The following is a 14,950-nucleotide window of genomic DNA, read 5'->3' as shown; positions in this document are numbered from 1 at the left end:
TCTTTTTTTCCCTGGAGACCAAATATAACTTCAGATATCTCCACAAATGCCGATACAAAACTCATGAAGCTGATGTGTGAATACGGAGAAAACAAGGAATTCGAGTCACAGTCATAGTTTGCCTAGTAATAAAAGTGTAGACAATTTCTATGTTCTCTGCAACAATGAGATTGCCTCATCATATTCAACTTCTCCACCTATACACTGCATGACAGAAATGTTCAAGATCAGCTTATCTTTTTCTACTCATTAAGAATAAAATTAATTAACTTATATATTGCAATCAATTAAATCAAACTGATAATTTAACAAAAAAACTTCATATTTTGACACAAAGTGTCTGTGTGTGGAACTTGGAAGGTGCATTTGAGATGGGTGGGGTAAAATCGACTATGGCAGCCAAGCTTACGTTCTTTCCACCTAATCCTCCGTCATATAGACTTGTCACAGACGAGTTTACTGGTTTGTTGTTGCTGGAACCTTTTCAGCACCGGGACAACGTTGATGTTCTGCAGCTTCCTACTCGTCGAGGCAATGAAATTGTGGCAATGTATGTAAGGCACCCTAAGGCAAACTCAACACTGCTGTATTCTCATGGAAATGCAGCTGATATTGGGCACATGTATGAGCTCTTTGTTGAGCTGAGCACTCACTTGCGTGTTAATCTCATGGGGTACTACTACTGAACCTTTTTCTCTAAATTTACTTTCCTATAACCATCAGCTGTAGAGGATGTTTTGATCTGTTGAAATTATGTAGGTACGACTATAGCGGCTATGGGCAAGGGCGGATCTAGGATTCAAATGTTAGGGGGGCACGAAGCAAATTTTCGAAAAACACCTATATGTTTTTAAATTTTGTGGGGACACTCTTATAATTTTACAAAATTTAAATGGTGAAAAAATGTAAAAAAATATTTTTGGGGGGACACGTGTCCCCACGTGCCTCTTCCTAGATCCGCCCCTGGCTATGGGCAATCAACTGGGAAGGTGATAAATGATTCACTAATAATAACAAGACTCGTACTTCAATTAAATGAGACCTTCAAAAATTCTTAAACATGTATTTCTGTTGCAGCCTAGTGAACAAAATACTTACGCGGATATTGAAGCTGCTTATAAGTGTCTTCAAGAGAGCTACGGTGCTAAACAGGAAGACATAATCCTCTATGGACAATCTCTTGGGAGCGGACCTACGTTGGATCTTGCTGCTCGTTTGCCTCAGCTGAGAGGAGTCGTTCTGCATAGTGCTCTACTATCAGGATTGCGAGTTATTTATCCTGTGAGACGAACATACTGGTTTGACATCTATAAGGTGACTTTTGGTTGGAGATGCGAGGGGATCATAAATTTTACATAGTTGCATCAAACATATATTATGTCTGAACTGATCTCAACTTTTTGTGCAGAACATCGACAAAATACCTTTGGTGAAATGTGTCGTTCTAGTCATTCATGTAAGTGAATATTCTGTTATTTACAGTTCTAATTGCATAATAGTGCTTCCATATCTGTTTTTTATGAAAATAAGGACTTATTTCGAGAGAGAAATACACATTTACATAAAAAAAATCATATTTTTTTTCAGAAATAAGTGACTTATTTATGAAACTCACCGGGGCTGTGCTTATTTGCAGGGTACTTCAGACGAAGTTGTTGATTGCTCTCATGGTAGACAACTTTGGGTCCTGTGTCAAGAGAAATACGAGCCATTATGGCTCGACGGAGGGAGTCATTGCAACCTGGAACTCTATCCAGAGTATTTCAAGCATCTCAGAAAGTTTATATCTCATATTACAAAATCTCCATCCGGCCAAAACACTTCTACAAAGAGTGTCGAGGGGGGACCTAGAGATATTAGTACAGATCATGTCGAAAATCCACAAATGAGCACTAACACACGAGAAAAACGCAAACAGAGTGCCAGTAGAAACGAAAAGCTGAAATACAGTGAAAGGAAACTTGATGCTGGAGACAAATTTGCCACCAAGTTAAATATACCTTTCGACCAGATTGGAAAGTCCCATAGGAGTGTTGAGTACCATGAGAAGTCGCGGAAAACTATTGAAAGAGAGCGTCGAACCATGGATTGGGTAACCACAATGCAAGCTGCATAAATGGTTTAAATGCATTCCAGTCCAGCATATGTGAAATGAATTAGTACTCATGTGGTAAAGCCTGATGAATGGGTGAAAGTATTTGGTGATTAGTCTGTAACTGTGGGTGTCATCTTTTTTGTTGTAATCTTTTCAGTTGCTTAAAATGTGATGATTTGCTTGAAACGTTTGTGCATTGTCAAAATTTTACATTACAGTGTCAGCACAACTACTGGGAATGTTTGTTGGACTTATCTTGCAAAAGTAAGACTGATTTAGAGGAAAAATTTAAGAAAAGGCGCCATATTCCACAATCTTCACAAGTAATGTTCAAAATACGATAATTATGAAAAATAGTTCAAAATATCACTTATTAACATCCAAGAGTTCAATATTTTAATTTTTGAAGAAAAATTATGTATTTTATTGCGTTCGATATGAAAATAATATGATATTCAACACAATTTAAATAATAAGAAATTATGAAAAATTATATATTGTATTGCGTTTGATATGAAAATAATAATATGATATTCTTGACCTCACCCTCTTAGCCTAATTTGTATATGTAGAGATCCATCTCACTTTACATCGAGGGAAAAGACTATCAACGCAGTTCTCTGAAAATTAAACAAACTAGTATCGCTTGTGATTTCAAGTTTAATAACAAGCAAGGGTGTTTTTCCGCGCACACAAGGTGTTTGATATGAGTACTGTTACAAAAATTGAGTTTTGTGAAGAAGAAAATCGTTCGTCCCTTGCGGGGCAGCCTCCGAATAAGAAACAAAAATATAATGATTCGAGTACAGGCTTAAATTCTACTCCTGTGTTGATTCATAAGTATCTGGCTATCGAGCCAAGTGGAGAAAAGCAGGAGTCTCGGCTAGCTGCATTGTCTAAACGGACGATATTACCGAATAAATATGTGGATCCCCTGTCATTGTGGTCTTTGGGAATTCACGAGGAACTTTCAGACAAGTTGGAAAAGATTGGATGGAGCGATTTGATGGTAATGGATGAACCCTCGTACGAAACTCTCGCTCTTGAGTTTTTAAGCTCATTTGAGGCGAGCGAGGAAGGTACATTGTCCTTTAGGATTGGGAATGTGCGACATGAAATAAGTAAGTCTAGGTTAGCTGGAATGTTTGGATGGGAGATTGTTGAGCAGCAGGTGCTTTCAAAGGATTATGCTACGCCTTTCTGGCTCAGAATCACCGGGCTGCCGAGAACTGAGAAGCACAAGGCGCGGAGTACTTCTTCAGAGATGTTCAGTTCTGCTGACCGTTACTTCCACAGACTAATGACATACACTATTTATGGTCGAGGGGAGAGTAATAATAAAGTTCAAAAGGGCGAGCTTTTGTTGCTGTATCATTTTGATGCTGGCATACCTGTGGATTGGACAGGCCTTTTGATTGAAAGATTTTTGTATCAAGCTGCGAAATCAGGTGGTGCTCTTGTGATGGGTGGTTTCGTGACTCGAATTGCTGAGAGACTAGGTGTGTTTGATCGCCATAAAACAAGCTTAAAGAAAGTAGAGGGGTGGTCGTGTGCTATTGATAATGATTACTTGTTTGGCATGAAACTGCTGTATCGCTCTAAAAATGGTTTTGTAGGGCCAATTCATCATAAACATGATCCACGTCAGGTGGTAGAGGAGGATGCTACAGAATGTGAGTCGGAGAAGGACAGTACTCTTGCAGAGCAGCTTGCTGAACTCCGAAGCACTCAAGCTCAGATACTAAAAAGTCGAGAGAGGATGGAGATGCAATTAGCAAACATATTAGACATACTAAAAAGTAAGTTTGCACACCCTGCACTTCAATCAGTCCCAGGTTCATAGTACTATTTTGTGCTGTGAGTAATATGAAATGATCATATGGTCTGAGTATTGTATCTGTCAGGTTTATATCAAAGATTTTACTAAGTATGTTTGTGTGTATATTGATACAATCTCGTATGATTCAACATCATTATTTGTCCATAACATCAATTTTCAATCCACACCCCTAAATTTTCAAATCTAAGAGCATCTCCAACGGTGTTGGCTATAATCGTTGGCTAAATTGGACCTGTAAAACATTATGTAAAATTTGCTGAACCTGTAAGACATTTTGCTACAATGGTACTGGCTATATTGGTTGGCTATAATTTAAAAATAGTATGTTATTAATATTTTAAATTGTTAAAATAGAATATATCAGTTCAATATGGTAATAAATGATGTACAATCTTCCTACAGATTTTCTTACAGACCTGTAGAGGTTCGACAAATTTAGCCATCCATAGGAGGTTGGCTAAATTTATAGACAACAGCTCATCATGGTTGGAGTTGAGTTTTTGGAGCTGTTGGCTAAATCTTTTTATTTTAAGTATGCCAACTCATCTTTTGGCCAAGGGTTTTAGATGGTTGGAGATGCTCTAATAAAAAAAAACACACTGTAAATTACATGTAAACACACTGATGAAACTCTTTCAGATTGCATACACACAAATAATGAAATTCGACAAGCACATGAAATACTACTGATCAAGTAAGCATGTATACTGGATTCCAAAGGTTTTCATTAATCAGACTGATATGTCCAAACAGCACACACCTCGAACAATGTAAGGTTTATTCAGCATAAAATGAAAATGCAAATATTGCAAGCAAATATTATTATGTGGGTGGTGCATAATACAAATACTCAAACTTTCAACCATAACATCTGATAGGATCATTGCAGCTTTTTGCAGCAGACTGTTTCGAGCCTTGGCCTCCACCCTTCTCCAAATACTGCTGGTGGTACTCCTCAGCCCTGTAAAATCTCTTGGCAGGAAGAATCTCCGTAACAATCTTCTTACCATCCAATGCTGTTTCCTTCACTTGAAGTGACTCCCGTGCCAAACTAGCTTGCTCCTCAGTGTAGTAATATATCCCGGAACGATACTGCTCGCCAACATCACCGCCCTAGAAAAAATCCACATAATCATTAATAACATGAATTGCGTCCTTGTCCTCCTCCTCGGATTTGTGTCACTCGGTAGTAGGTGGTGTAGCTGGTGATCGGGAATCTACAAAACAATGCCGGAGGGGTTATCGCCCCATGGCACCTCCAGCATGAGAATAAAACACAGTATTGGAATAAAGTAGGTAGAGAGTAAATATGGATTATAGTAAGAGTGGTGTGTGCATGATGATTGTAGAGTGATTATTGAATAAAATTGAGAGAGTAACCCCTAAAAGTACCATCTAGTCGAACGATTGGTGAGTAGAGATTGATACCTTGATCTTGTCCTTTAATTGGGTGAGCCTTTAGGAAAGGTGTATGTTGTATTGTGCTAGGGGGTGTAGGTGTGTCGAAGGCGTGTGCCGCTGTATAATAAAGCTAACGTGTCTCGTATAACAGCGCGACAACTTGTAAGAGTGTTTTGACTGAGGGGGGCCGTGACTGCTCCGACAAGTAAGTACCCGGAATGTGCTCTCCAAGGTGGGGCAAATGATAGTCTATAGTATGCTTCATCCTGGACATTATGCTTGTATGCAGATTCCAGATACTCTACCTGTGGGACTAGTCACGGTCCCAACTTAGTCAAAACACTCTTACAAGAATGAGACACATAAACTTTATTATATGGAGGCACACACCTTCCACACACTCCTGTCTCCTGCACCTCCCTAGCACACCCTGGATAGTGAAAGGCACACTCCCACACCATGGAAACAAGAGGACACATGTCCTCCATCTACAAACATACACCTCCCCTGAAGGCTCGTCCAATCAAAGGACAAGATTAATATATCAATCCTTAAGTATCACTGGACTATAAATAGACCACAATCCCCAAGTACCATTGGACTATATAAATAGAACAATGATCGGTACTTTCATGGTTGCTCTCTCTCAAATTTATTATTAATCATTCTAAAATCATCATACACACCACTTCTAGTATAATTCAATATTTGTTCACTACCTACTTTATTCCAAAACAATGTTTTATTCTCACGCCCGGAGGTGCCGCAGGATCCGACATTGTTTTCTAGATTCCCAATCACCAGCTATATCCCTACTACCGAGTGAGACACATCCGAAGAGGACGGAGACTAGGGTGTGATTTAGAGTTATCAATCATAACAAAAGTTATATTTTAATTTTCTGAAGCACCTTAACCCTTACATAAAAAATTACTTGAAACAAAAAACACCCATAAAAACATTATTGATATAGTCACCTTCGATCCCAGAAGGTTGAAATTTAGCCAACTTGGGAAAGAAAATTTTGGGGAAAAAGAACTTTTTTTCTCAATTTCAAAATTTTACTATATTGCTGGAGTGTTTATATTTCGTTGGAGTAAATTGCATTCTAATGACCCGTGAAAAGATTTTTTTTCTCAGCGCGGTGGCCAATTTTTCATATCTTACAAACAACAGCTAGCAAAAATAATTGTAAAACGATGAAGGCTTCAATTAAATAAATCCATCTTAGAAGAAGACATCAATTCTGCATAATAAACGACATTAACAAAGAAACAAGCTTATTAACATGATGCAAAAAGGGAGAATATATATAAAGACGTACTTGGCGATTGAGAGACGTAGGATCATGCCTAGCCCAGAAAAGAGAGAGAAGAGTCGAGTAGTCACAAACAGCCGGGTCGAACTGGATCCGAACCACTTCCACATGTTCAGTAGTTCCAGTACAAACCAGTACATAATCCGGGTTGTCAACATGGCCCTGAGAATAACCCACCTCTGTTTTCACCACACCTGGGACCCTCTGGAACGCCAGCTCTACTCCCCAGAAGCACCCGGCTCCGAACTGGGCGAACTCCAGACCCGGTCTCTCCGGGTTCGGGTTGTCCGGATCCAGAGCTGGGTTGGTTGACTTGTTAATCTCCGCTTCATTGCTAGCCATTGCTCGGTATAGGAGTCGTCGTTTGTGCGTTGACTCTTCTCCTATGGTAATGAAATGAATTTATAGAGAGAAATTAATATGAGGATCGGGATATTTGAAGCTGACGATCATTATGGACAGGTTCGTAATAGAACGTAGACGCGTATCCGACCGGAAACTTGGTCATATATTCTTTTTTCCCTTCAAAACTTGGTCATATATTCTTTTTTTTCCCTTCAAAACTTGGTCATATATTCTCTTATTCTATTGCTACTTTAGTTATTCGTTTTCTAAAATTCTATATGACAAATTTTTTGATAAACGAAATCTGAAATTTAATCCCATTTAATATTGTAGATTTTTATTTCGTAAATAATAGTTTTTTTTTAATTATGTTTTAATCAACAGATTTTAACTTCAACGATCACAAATTAACTAACTTAAATTTAGTGTAGAGTACTAGCCATTTTCAGAAAATAATAAAACTATAACTATATCTTTAATATTGATTAAAATATATTTATCGGAACCAATAACTCTATAACATATATTATTAATTTATTAGGGTCGCGCTGAAAAAAGGACCAATACTTAAGATAGAATAACAAAACCACTAAGGGATCGTTTGGTTCAGCTGATTCTGATATCAGGTATGGGTTTTGTTCATTCCAAACCCATACCTGGTGTTTGGTTGTCTATTTTTATAATATGATACCCATACCTCAAACCCATCTGGAATCAGATTTGATACCTTAGGGAGGAGGTGGGTATGAGAGAGGGGTATGAGGTATCAAATGAAAATTTTATTAATTCATTTTTATTTATAAAGTTAAATACAATCTCAAAACACATAAATTAAATGGGATATGATATTTTTTTAATTTGAAATAAGTTATACTTATTTTTATTTACTGTTAATTAGTAATATTAGTTATTACTAATTATTTATTTTCATTCTAGTACATAAATTATTTCTTTTCATTCCAGTACTAAACCAAACACAAGATATCAAGAATGATTCCTCAACCCCATACCAGCTTAACCCGACCAAACGACCCCTAAAGTCTACCTGAATTTTCTATCTAATGATTCTGTTTTGAACATGAACTTATATTATTAAGCGCCCGGTAGGATTTTTCAATAATTATTAATCATATCGAGTTTTTAATGATTGTTATCATTATAATCAGCTTAAATATATATATATATATATATATATATATAGGGTTGCACTCCACACAGAACACTTTAAAAAAAGAACAACACAGAACACTATCATAACATTTTTTTTTTTCGTAAAAAATGATTTGTTATGATTATATTTACATAGTTAAGCACTAGCTAAACTTAATATATGAAATCTAACATCCAAATCTATCCAAATTATTAATATGAAATATTATAGAAACCAGAACAGAATCCAAAACAGAATCCAGAATAGAATCATGTATATATTTTTTACATCATTAATATCACATAGAATCATATTATTTTTAATCCGTAATTGTTGTTAAACATGCTAGATACTATTATTATTCATAATAAATGGTTAATTAGCTTAAAGTTAGAATTTAATTCAAGTTTTAGATGAGATTCTATGTTCGATTCCAAAGTGTTCTTCTTTGTTCTTCTTTTAAGGGTGTTCTGTTTTGAGCAATGCCCTATATATATATATATATATATATATATATATATATATATATATATATATATATATATCAATAGATGTATTTAACTTGGAATTTTTTTTATAAAATTTAAAGTGAATGAATTGCATTGTAGAAACATAAATTTTCCACAATTGGAAGACATATTAAAAATTTCACAGCTATTGCTGGAATCATTAGACTAAATTTTAAAAAGAAAATATATTCATATTTAAAATAAATATTTGAATTATAACTGATAAATTGCTTATGATTTATCCGTTACTAAAGTATTTTTAAAATGTTTGAATAATAAAACTTGTAAGTTATAGAAGAACAACTCTCATCTCTAATGATAATTTATAATATCAGTATGATTTTAAAGCATTTGCACAAAACAAAGTTTACCTCTCAGCTGATATAAACCAAAGACAAGGAAACATACTACTCGATTACCAACAAAAATAAAAACAATAAAAATAAAAGGAATATCCTGACAAAAAAAAGGAACTTACAAGTAAAGAGGGGTGTATTCGATTGGGATTTTAATGGATTGTTTTTAGTCTATAGATTTTAATGGATTGTGTCTGATTTTGATTTTGTGTGGATTCTTGATGAAATGTCGCAGAGTTGATAGGATTTAAGCACAATGCTTCAAAATCCCATTGATTTTGATGAGATTTCAAAAAACTTAAAATACACTGATGAATGCCACAAAATCCATCATTTTATGAAATGCAAAAAAATCCATCAGCATTTGAATACCATCAGATTTTAATGGATTTTAAACAATCCCAATTGAATACCATCGGATTTTAAAGCATAATTTAAAATCTCAATTGAATACCACCAGATTTTGTAGCATAATTTGAAATCCCAATTGAATACCTCAAGATTTTAATGGATTTCAAACAATCCCAATCGAATACCCTCGGATTTCATGAATGCGAAAAAATGCTTTAAAATCCCAATCCAATACACCCCTCAAAGTATCGACAGAGACAGCCACTCCTTACAGTTTTTACAAGTAGTTTAACGGCATACAAAATAAAACTATGTTTACCATCAACCCAGGAGGGAAAGGACAGACTTTCACTTGTAAGGCCAAAGAACCATGACCAACTCATATAAGAAATGAGATATTTGGGCCATCTCCTACACAATGACACCCCAGCCAAACGTGACCCACTTTAATTAACAGTGAACCAACTTAGCAGGAAAAAGAAAAATATAAGACTCCATACATGAACCTCAATACAAAATAGGATCTGAAACTTAAGTATTTCGTGATTCCCTGTAATTTAACTTACGGACACAAATAGCTGCTTTTAATCATATTGTGAAGCTTCTAGTGCTAAAATGATCACCATTATGCATGTCCATCCCCCTGGGCTCTTGTTCTCTTTTCCTCTTCGATACGGACAATGAAGATATGACTTTGGCAGACACTACTTTTTTGGCCAATAGTTTCCACCTTGTTACATCCTCTCCCTTCTTATCTGATTGGCTTTTCAACTTAAATTGCCTATTCGACATAACACAACTCAAACATATCAGCACATATAAGCCACTGTAAAGTTTAGTGCTTAAAAATATCAGGGCCTGTAAATTGACAGTTGAAGCAACATTCCAGGATTAGATTAGGAAAATTACAAAAATTTTGGCATCTTCTGTACAAATAATTAGATTAGATATTTCTGATAAAGATGATTACTATCTTAAATACTTGATAGCCACTTGTCCAAGGTTTCAAAAATATCAGGAAAACTATCTGATACACTAACAAGCCATATGTGAATGTATGAATGAATGAATACAGACATAACATAAGCTACCCCACTGCACAATTAATTCATAAGAGTTCACAAGAATTCAAACATACTAGCAAATTCTTGCTCTGTGTCCCACCAAATTAATTGAAGAGCTTTCAGTAAGTAGGTGCCACTTAATTTTATAGTATGTTTCTTGTCAAGTTCGCAAGTATAAACATTTGGAAAGTGAATAAATTGAACGCCTTCACGAGTTACCTCAATACATTGTTGTAGGTTTTAGAATTCCTATGAACTGATTCATTTTATGGTAAAAAAATAAAATAAATAAGAGATAAACCAAACAAAAGTGAATTTGAACAACTGGACTCAATATTTAACAACAGGAAAATTTAAGTATGTTATTAGACTATCGGGACAAAAAAAAAAATCTTACCTGCATAGGGGAACTTTGCATGTATCAGATTGCTCACATATGGAGGAATGAAGTTTAAGGAGCTGCCAAAATCTCTTGCACCTCAAGCACCCTCCATTAACCTTTCTTTTACATGCAGCAAAATGTTTGATTGAATGCTGTAGACCTTCACATGTTGAGAACTTGCTACATGGACCCTTGTTCTTACTTGGCTCTATGTCGTGAGGTCCAACACTGGTACAACCTTCTGTACATATATGTTCCAAACATTCCATGGCTTCACTAAGCTGTAAATACAAGCCCTGCTCTTCTCTGTGCTTCTTTGTCCTTTTTTTCCTCTATTTTCAATCAACGACCAAAGTTAGCCTCATGTCAACCAGAAAACTTTGATTTTGCTTTGTTGTGTGAATTAAATTAATCGATAATCCAAAAAGCATTGCATATTTACATAGTAAAAAGTTTCTTTGTGCCAAAATCATATTCGAATAGCACAAGTTTAAACCTTCAAGGGTTTTGTTGTAAAACGTACCAGCTCAGCTTCATCAATGAAGTGTAGAATTTCAAGTTCAAGATACGGGTCGTTATTTTGAAGGAATTGCCATCCTTCAGTATGCTCAACAGCCTTGAACTTTTCAGAGATCAGCTTCATTGACTTGAGGTAAAGATCCGGTGCATCACAAAGTCTAGCAAGTTGAAGAACATCCACCACATTCTCAATTGTCAATCGCTGAGCCAATGCCTTGGTGCACCTTTGCTTTAGCTGTGGTACCAAGTACACGTGAGACAGAGCTAGCAAATGAATCCCAAATTTTTCCATTTCTTCCTCAGAACACCTGTATTCCAAATGCATTCTAATCATTTTCTGTAGTTTAGTGTTCTTAACCTTGACTTCATCCCATGCAATTTCATCAAAGCAGAATAAAATTTGACATCACAGACAAAAACATACATAAAGAATCTTTGACAAAGTATCGTAGTACAAAAAATAGAACATGAATCAGACTATTTGTCACTTACAGAGTAAATTGTTAATACATTTATATAACAAAGAATGAGATCGCGTACAAAGACAACATATATGAGTTTTGATTCGAGTCAAGTCAAATGTTTAAGGTCCAACCTCTTCTTATCAAATTCCAGTCAAGTTAATAACTTAAAAGTGCAAAATTTCTTGTCTGTGGTCAAACCCCTATTAAGTGTGTTAAGACACGGTATTGACTGTACTAGCTACAGATTTACAGTTCACTTTAGTTAAATCTTAAATCTGAGTCAAGTCCAATACAACTGAATAGAGTTCTAATGAATTACAACCCTGGCCCTGAGAAATGGACTATTGGATCTATTTGTCATGTTACATACGGAAGCTAGTAGGAATAACGGATCATTTATAAATATAATACAAACTTGAAATGACAGATGAAAACAACTGTAAAGAATATTTTTAATTCAATAAAAATAAGAATCATGACCGAGCCAAAAAAAAAAAAAAGAATAGTGAGAACCTGGCCATGTGTCACTAGCACAAGAAACAATTAGATACATTCAACTCACAAAAAATAATATTCCAAATATCATATAAAGAAATTTAGAGTTTTAAATCAAGTCAAGTCTAAGTGGTAATCAACATCCTATTTTAAACTCCAAACTATTTGGAATTAATAACATAAACAAACGAAGCTTCTTGCTTGATTAATAAACATATCAACATCGAGAATTGCGTGTGCAACGAGCACCACGAATTTGATTCTGTTACAATCATATCCCTCAGAAATTGATCTACTGGATCTAGGTGGCAAAAATTAAATTTTTGAGCTACTAGGAAACAGTAAACACCGAAATCATCAATTATTAAAAAATAATATCTACTAAAATAATCAACGGCTACTAACCTGGAAGCATAGAGGAAGCCGATAAACACAGAAACGGCATCGTTTGGCACACCGAGAATCCGAATAGTGTTCTCGGAGCTCCGATGCTTTCTCGGACTATCTATTATGCTCTCTAACACCGGCGAAGCCGACGCCTAATCATTTAAAAATATCAAAGAGTTATATTCATTTATCATATACATAAACAACACTATATAAACTTATATATACACAATCGATTAAAATATACACAATCGATAAAAATAACAATGTAAAATTCATTTTCCAGCGATTATTGAATAATAATCGAATCTATTCATTACCAGTACGCTAGCGTGCGCCGGAATTCGAAGTCCTCCGGAAGTGATGATGTGTACGTCGTAGTCTGGGGTGTCGCCGGAGCTCCGATCGGAATCCACCGCCGGAAATGGAGGAGTGTCTTTCAAGTAAATCGGCGACATTGTTGTTAAAAATAGACAGAGGTGTGTATGTATACTATATATATAAAACTTTTATGAAATTTAGAGAGACGAAAAGAGAGAGCTGGAGAGAGAGAGATGGGGAGAGATTGTTTTTGAGTTTGTTGAACGAGGCTGCTGCTATGTATGGGTCAGTTGGGTATTTATAGAAGAGCAGTGCCTCGAGATGCGTGAGTGAGGAAACGGAAAGCAGGATAGATGCGAAAAGATATTTTATTTGAGCTTTGAGGGTTAAACGTTGCACGCGCTGTAACAGCTGTGACCACGGATAAATACTCTGTAACTCTGCTCATAAAATAATTATACTGTATTTTTAGTTTTGATAAAAGAATAATTTTGATAAATTAATAAAAAATTCATTATTGAAAATTTTCAATTTTAATAGTTTAATTACAAATTATTTACATAATGAGCAGCATGAAGGTATGTTTTTACCTTTTTCATATATATATTTATTTTTTTTAAAAACAAATATTTCTAATTATATAATGATGTATTGTCGTTAGGTTATTTCTTCACGAGAAAATAGGAATGCGTTCATATATAGAATTAGTACTACTTCTGAGTCTTTTCATATGAGTATTGCTTTTCAGTCTATTAGTTTGTTGATAGATGAAGAAATTTTTTGTATAATTTTTTGCACGGAAGATTATTGTTCTAAAATTCATTCTACAAAATATAGCAACAAAGTTATTTTAGTTGAATATTCTGGTTTTGTTATCCGTTAACAAAAGGATCTTCTGGGATATATACGATTAATCTCTAGGATAATATAACTCCCGGTGGTTGCATTAAATACGAAGACGGTGACACATGTATATAAGATAAGTAGCTAAGGAAGGCTGTCAAACAATACACATATGTTTAAATCGAAATCGAAAAATACGTTTAAAAAAACAGAGCAACATAATATTAGATCAAGGGGATAAGAAGAAGGATTATTACATCGAAGATCGACGTCACGTATTAATTTATTTTTTTTTGAAAATACGTCACGTATCAATTTAAAAGCCACTTGTTATGCATGCATCATGCCACGTTTTTGGATACACATCATAAGAGCCTCCATTATAATAAAAGAAATAAAAGTCGCGGTAACTGATTTTCTGTGGTTTTATTTTTGTTACTCCCTCCGTCCAACCGCATTTTTTACGATTTTCTTTGTTGGATGTTTTATTCATTTTTTTATATTACAAAATTTTAATAATATATTAATGAGTATTGAGTCCCATCTCATCTTTCCTCCATTTTCACATTATTTTTGCTATACAATCTCTTTTTCATATATTAAAATATAAAAATCAATGGGTCCCGTCAGTTCACCCACTTTTTTTCTATTTTCTCTTATTATATATATTTTTTAACTTTCATGCCCAGACCCAATGTAATGAATTGGGTGAAACGGAAAGGGAGACCGTTTGGTTCATCAGAAGGAAACGGAATGGAATGAAGAAAGAGAAACGTGGAGAAAGGAAAGGATAGAGGCTGAATTGTTTTCCTTGTTTGGTTCAGATCAGGAAACGGAATGAACAATTATCCGTATTTTTTTATATCTATTAGTAAAAAGTTATTTTGTGAAAATTTATTATTTCATATAAATTGCAAATATTCATCTTGTCAATACTTTTTTATAAAAGATACAACAAAATAAAAAAAATATTTTTTGAAAAAAATCAAAATTCAGATCATTTAAAATATGTTTCAAAAAAATTACATAAAGATATTCCCTTAATAAAAATATTTTTACCACCAAAAATATTTAAAACTAAATATGTCTTGAAATATATAAATTGAAAAA

At 34.7% G+C, this 14,950-nt stretch overlaps 3 protein-coding genes across 3 annotated transcripts; 1 reads left to right on the top strand and 2 right to left on the bottom strand.

Annotated features, from left to right (window-relative positions):
* The first annotated feature begins 155 nt into the window (after positions 1-155).
* On the top strand, positions 156-2,327 carry LOC108226578 (uncharacterized). The gene is made up of 6 exons (XM_064079797.1): positions 156-673; positions 760-784; positions 978-989; positions 1,078-1,314; positions 1,409-1,456; positions 1,637-2,327. The coding sequence occupies exons 1-6, from the start codon at positions 372-374 to the stop codon at positions 2,114-2,116; spliced, it is 1,104 nt and encodes a 367-aa protein (XP_063935867.1). The 5' UTR covers positions 156-371; the 3' UTR covers positions 2,117-2,327.
* Positions 2,328-4,559: 2,232 nt separating this feature from the next.
* Positions 4,560-7,188, bottom strand: LOC108224537 (peptide methionine sulfoxide reductase). The gene is made up of 2 exons (XM_017399186.2): positions 6,661-7,188; positions 4,560-5,048 (listed from the first exon to the last, which is right to left on the bottom strand). Exons 1-2 carry the CDS (start codon positions 6,994-6,996, stop codon positions 4,794-4,796), a joined length of 591 nt encoding a protein of 196 aa, XP_017254675.1. The 5' UTR covers positions 6,997-7,188; the 3' UTR covers positions 4,560-4,793.
* A 2,369-nt stretch (positions 7,189-9,557) lies between these two features.
* Positions 9,558-13,343, bottom strand: LOC108224332 (BTB/POZ and TAZ domain-containing protein 1). Its single transcript, XM_017398902.2, has 5 exons — positions 12,997-13,343; positions 12,695-12,828; positions 11,335-11,638; positions 10,827-11,143; positions 9,558-10,146 (listed from the first exon to the last, which is right to left on the bottom strand). The coding sequence occupies exons 1-5, from the start codon at positions 13,132-13,134 to the stop codon at positions 9,954-9,956; spliced, it is 1,086 nt and encodes a 361-aa protein (XP_017254391.1). The 5' UTR covers positions 13,135-13,343; the 3' UTR covers positions 9,558-9,953.
* Between the last annotated feature and the right edge of the window lie 1,607 nt (positions 13,344-14,950).

Source organism: Daucus carota, chromosome 6 (genome assembly GCF_001625215.2).
Source record: "Daucus carota subsp. sativus chromosome 6, DH1 v3.0, whole genome shotgun sequence".
In the NCBI taxonomy this organism is placed as follows: Eukaryota; Viridiplantae; Streptophyta; class Magnoliopsida; order Apiales; family Apiaceae; genus Daucus; species Daucus carota.
The sequence above is the reverse complement of the archived record's forward strand: the minus strand, read 5'-3'. Positions and strand labels throughout refer to the sequence as shown.

Bases quoted from the DNA above. Each gene is read 5' to 3' on its own strand.
- LOC108226578 (XM_064079797.1), top strand. From the start codon at position 372: ATGGGTGGGGTAAAATCGACTATGGCAGCCAAGCTTACGTTCTTTCCA. The intron at 674-759 runs GTACTACTACTG...GAAATTATGTAG, and splicing joins TTGCGTGTTAATCTCATGGG to GTACGACTATAGCGGCTATG. The intron at 1,315-1,408 runs GTGACTTTTGGT...CTTTTTGTGCAG, and splicing joins ACTGGTTTGACATCTATAAG to AACATCGACAAAATACCTTT.
- LOC108224332 (XM_017398902.2), bottom strand. From the start codon at position 13,134: ATGTCGCCGATTTACTTGAAAGACACTCCTCCATTTCCGGCGGTGGAT. The intron at 11,639-12,694 runs GTTAGTAGCCGT...TTTGGAATACAG, and splicing joins GGCTTCCTCTATGCTTCCAG to GTGTTCTGAGGAAGAAATGG. The intron at 11,144-11,334 runs GTACGTTTTACA...GATTGAAAATAG, and splicing joins TCATTGATGAAGCTGAGCTG to AGGAAAAAAAGGACAAAGAA.
- LOC108224537 (XM_017399186.2), bottom strand. From the start codon at position 6,996: ATGGCTAGCAATGAAGCGGAGATTAACAAGTCAACCAACCCAGCTCTG. The intron at 5,049-6,660 runs GTACGTCTTTAT...GATTTTTTCTAG, and splicing joins CTACGTCTCTCAATCGCCAA to GGCGGTGATGTTGGCGAGCA.